At 49.3% G+C, this 5,000-nt stretch overlaps 1 protein-coding gene across 2 annotated transcripts in view; it reads left to right on the plus strand.

Moving 5' to 3' along the window:
* The first annotated feature begins 3,210 nt into the window (after nt 1-3,210).
* slc39a6 (solute carrier family 39 member 6) overlaps nt 3,211-5,000 on the plus strand; it is a 7,670-nt gene continuing 5,880 nt past the window's right edge. For both annotated transcript variants that reach the window (XM_031579399.2, XM_042709668.1), the window contains exons 1-2: nt 3,211-3,922; nt 4,660-4,786. In XM_031579399.2, coding sequence (XP_031435259.1) covers nt 3,248-3,922; nt 4,660-4,786 — 802 coding nt within the window. In that variant the 5' untranslated portion in view covers nt 3,211-3,247. The remainder of the gene's footprint in view (nt 3,923-4,659; nt 4,787-5,000) is intronic.

Consider the following 5,000-nt stretch of genomic DNA (forward strand, 5'->3'; position numbering starts at 1 on the left):
AATCATCACTGTGATGAAGGCTCGCAAACGTGTAGTCTTAATCGCTACATAGCTCGTTTCCGGTGTGTGACGTGAAGATGTGCACACGGTACGCTCAACAAAGACCGTGTGGTGCGCAGAAAGGCATTTAAAGGCGCTTTTTTTGGATCGCCGTAGCGTGTGTATATGTGTGGACTGGCTGTGTGTGTGGCGCGGCTGTGTGTGTCCCGGTAGAAACGGAATTTAGACGGAGAAACGTGTAGCTGCGCCACGAGCCTGCGGGGCCGGCCGAGCCCGCGTGATGCTTCACCATCTGTTACTGTCTCACGGCTTCGGAGTGAAGAGCCCTACACACACACACACACACACACACGTGTTATACATGATGTAGTTAGAGTGTGCGGCTGAGGGTATACGTCATGTGGCATAGCGTGTGTGTTGGCGAGGCATCTAAACTAAACTAACTGAAGTGGTGCGACCGCCGTGTCACCGGTAACTCCCACGTAGTTCACTCACATCGCATCAGTGGGAGCGAGGCAGGCATCATTTCCGCACCGAGGGCTCAGGGACGAGTGTGTGTGTGTGTGTGTGTGTGTGTGTGTGTGTGTGGTGTGGCTAAAACAGGGAGCAGGTAGAGCACGCTAATGCTACACATTAGCTACCCGCTAATGCTACACCAGCATGGCAACACTGATGTGACACACACACACACTGGATATATGTGCACAGGAGCTTGTTGCAATACACACACACACACACACACTGGATATATGTGCACAGGAGCTAGTTGCAATACACACACACACACACACACACACACTCAGCTGGTAGCATCTGGGCTGAGCAGGACACCTGTGCAAACACACACACACACACACACACACACACTCCAGCTGGTAGCATCTGGGCTGAGCAGGACACCTGTCCAAACACACACACACACACACACACACACACACACCTGTCCAAACACACACACTCACACACATCTGTGCAAACAGGCATGATGAGCTGGGTCAGGGCCTCCAGTGATAGAGCCATAGGATAGCTGTGTGTGTGTGTGTGTGTGTGAGTGTGTGCCTGATAGATCCAGGGGCGGACTGGGGGGAAAAAGTGGCCCGGTCAGACCGGCCCACTCAGTACACGGCGCGCTGCCCACTCAATGCACGGCGCGCTGCCCACTCAATGCATCGCACGTATCCACCAGTCAGTGGCCTACTTGGAAAAATACCCATACACTTAACATTATTTTGGATGATTACAAAGAAATTACATCATATTTGGATCCACCAATTTGCCTGGGTGGACACATGGAATAAAATGATACTGGCTATTGTAACACTCCAAGGTAGGTATAGTTTGCTAGATGAATAGGCTTAACTCTGGGCTAGTATCAGATGGTTATACGTATAACTACAGAACATTAAGGAATGAATATCCACACAATAAAGAAACTGGAATCAGAGGGTAGAATTAGTATGAACTAATATTGTAGAAATTAACAGAATAGAACATACGATGGGGTGTGAACATCAGTGGTATCAGCAGTGTTGCATGCTGGGTGTGTGATTGTGTGTGTGTGTGTGTGTGTGTGTGTGTGTGTGTGTGTGTGTGTGTGTGTGTGTGTGTGTGTGTGTGTGTGTGTGTAGGGGTGTTGAAGGTGCATAACAAAACAATAAGTTAAGTAACAGAACCTAAACTAACTCTGCCGGCCTGGGTGCATTATAGTCACATGATAATAAAAAACAATATCAGTATAATCATGTGTTATTATGACCTCACTATCTAATCTAGATAACATATTAACATTGTTTATAATGTTAGTGTTGTGTGTAACACGGTGATTTTAGCATAACAAGCTAGCTGGTTAACTTATTTGACATAAGTTATTAGAAATTATAAGATTGCCCTCTTTACAACTACCACCATGGATAGCTTGCTCATCGATTGTAAACAAGTGACTACGGCTAACATGTCAAAATAGATCATCTCGATGATGACAACAGCGCCAGCTTGCTTATTTTACCAGATCATAACGTCTCAATTTTGGACATTTATCTACCTAACGTTAGCTAGGCTAGCTTGTAGGGAACATTACCTCATCTGTGAAAAGCAAGCTAACATTGGCCAAGTCAACGCCACAACTTACCTTCGTATCGCTGTCACCAGTCGGTGGTTTCCCAAATAAATCAGAGATTTTAAAATATTTTGATGCACCTTCCTCCAGACATCTTTTCTTTTTCTCCCTGAGCTTTTCAGCTCCATCTTTACGTTTTGGTGCCGATGACATGCTCTCACTCTCAAATACAACTTTGTCTGCTAGCGAGTGACGCAAGTGCTGAGTAGGCAAGGCAAAATAGTTGGTGATGCCGGCGATGTTGGAGGGAGGGCCGGTTGGTGATGGAAGTGGGCCGGTATTTTGGACCATCCCAACCCCATCGGCCCACCGGGGATTCCCCCAGTATCCCCGATGGCCAGTCCGCCCCTGGATAGAGCCATAGGATAGCTCTGTGTGTGTGTGTGTGTGTGTGTGTGTGGCTAAATAGATAGATGTTTGTGTGTGTGGCTAAATAGATAGAGGTTTGTGTGTGTGGCTAAGAGGTGTGTGTGTGTGTGTGGCTAAATAGATGGAGGTGTGTGTGTGTGGCTAAATAGATAGAGGTGTGTGTGTGTTGTTATATAGAAAGAGGTGTGTGTGTGTTATTAAATACATGGAGGTGTGTGTGTGTGTTGTTAAAAACATAGAGGTGTGTGTGTGTGTTGTTAAAAACATAGTGGTGTAGTGCTGTTAAAAACATAGAGGTGTGTGTGTGTGTTGTTAAAAACATAGAGGGGTGTGTGTGTGTGTGTGTGTGTGTTGTTAAAAACATAGAGGTGTGTGTGTGTGTGTGTGTGTGTTGTTAAAAACATAGAGGTGTGTGTGTGTGTGTGTGTGTGTGTGTGTGTGTCTGTGTCTGTGTCTGTGTCTGTGTGTGTGTGTGTGTGTGTGTGTGTGTGTGTGTGTGTGTCTGTGTGTGTCTGTCTGTGTGTGTGTGTGTGTGTGTGTGTGTGTGTGTGTGTCTGTGTGTGTGTGTGTGTGTGTGTGTGTGTGTGTGTGTCTGTGTGTGTGTGTGTGTGTGTGTGTGTGTGTGTGTGTTGTGTGTGTCTGTGTGTGTGTGTCTGTGTGTGTGTCTGTGTCTGTGTGTCTGTGTGTGTTTGTGTGTCTGTGTGTGTGTGTGTGTGTGTGTGTGTGTGGTATTCTAACATTTTCGCCCTGAAACTCTAGGGGATGGCGGAATGGAGATGGCCACGCCCCTCTCAGGCCCTGATTGGCCTGCTGCTGGTGTGGGCGTGTGTGGTGGCGGGGGCGGGGGTGGGCTGCGGTGAGGCCGCGGTGACGGACGGGCGTGCGGCGCGGCGGGCTCAGGAGCGCCACCTGTGGGTTCTGTTTGAGAAGTACGGCGACGGCAACGGCAGCCTGACGGTGGGCGGCCTGAGCCTGCTGCTGCGGAGCATGGGCGTGGACCACCTGCACACCGTCACCGTCACACACACACACCCCAACGCCAGCGCCACGCAGCAGCGACACGCACACACACACGCGCACGGCAAACACGCCGCCGCAGGCTCCGCCTCCTCCGCGACACACAGCAGGAAACAAGCGGACGCCGCCAGGACCGACGCCCACAAGTCTGACTCCTCCCACAACCTGGTGATTGACAGCTCGGAGGGGAAGAAGATCCAGTCGGATTCTCAGCACAACCTCTACACCAAGAGGGGTCAGGGGTCAACCCCGCCCCCGTCCCCGCCCGCGACCACACCCCCTGGGCGGTCCAGACGCAGCGCTGAGTATGACCTCACTCAAGACCACACCCCCACTACTCAAACCACACCCCCAACGACGCAACATGACGACCATGATCATGACCACACCCACCAACCCCTGGGCAACAACAGTCAGGAGGTAAGACACACACACACTCACACATGAGCTCATACAGACACACACACACACACACACACACACACATGAACTCATACAGACACACACACACACATTAACTCATATACACACACACATTCTTACTGTCTGCTCAGACACACACACACACACACACACACACACACACACACTCACACTCATCATATTATACACACACAGGGATGATTCTTACAGTCTGCTCACACACACACACACTCACTCACTCATATACACAGACAGACAGACAGACAGACAGACAGACAGACAGACAGACTCACTTATACACACAGACACAGACAAACACAGACAGACAGACAGACACACACACACTCACACACTCACTCACTCACTCACTCACTCATATACAGACAGACAGACAGACAGACACACAATCACAGACAGACAGACACACAATCACAGACAGACAGACAGACAGACAGACAGAGGGTTGATTCTTACAGTCTGCTCACACACACACTCACACTCACTCACTCACTCACTCATATACACACACAAACACACACTCACATCAGTCAGACAGACAGACAGACAGACAGACAGACAGACAGACAGACAGACACACACACAAACACACACTCACAACAGACAGACAGACAGACAGACAGACAGACACTCACTTACACAGACACAGACACAGACACACAGACACAGACACACATTCTTACCGCTCTCTTCTCTTGCTCCTCTCTTCCTCTCAGTGTCTTAGTGCATCCTCTTTGCTCAAGGATCATGGGATGGGGTCAGAGGTCATCTCCATTAGTGATTTTGGCTTCCTGTGTCCAGCACTCCTTTCTCAGATCGACTCCCAGTCCTGCCTGCGCCATGGTAAGTGTGTGTGTGTGTGTGTGTGTGCGTGTGTGTGTGCTTCCTGTGTCCAGCACTCCTTTCTCAGATCGACTCCCAGTCCTGTGTGTGTGTGTGTGTGTGTACATGAAGGGTGTGTGTGTGTGTGTTCATGAAGTGTGTATGTGTGTTCATGAAGTGTGTGTGCACATCACCGTGTGTTTATTATTAATGTGTGTGTGTGTGTGTTTATCTA

This window comes from Clupea harengus, chromosome 13, assembly GCF_900700415.2.
Source record: "Clupea harengus chromosome 13, Ch_v2.0.2, whole genome shotgun sequence".
NCBI lineage: Eukaryota > Metazoa > Chordata > Actinopteri > Clupeiformes > Clupeidae > Clupea > Clupea harengus.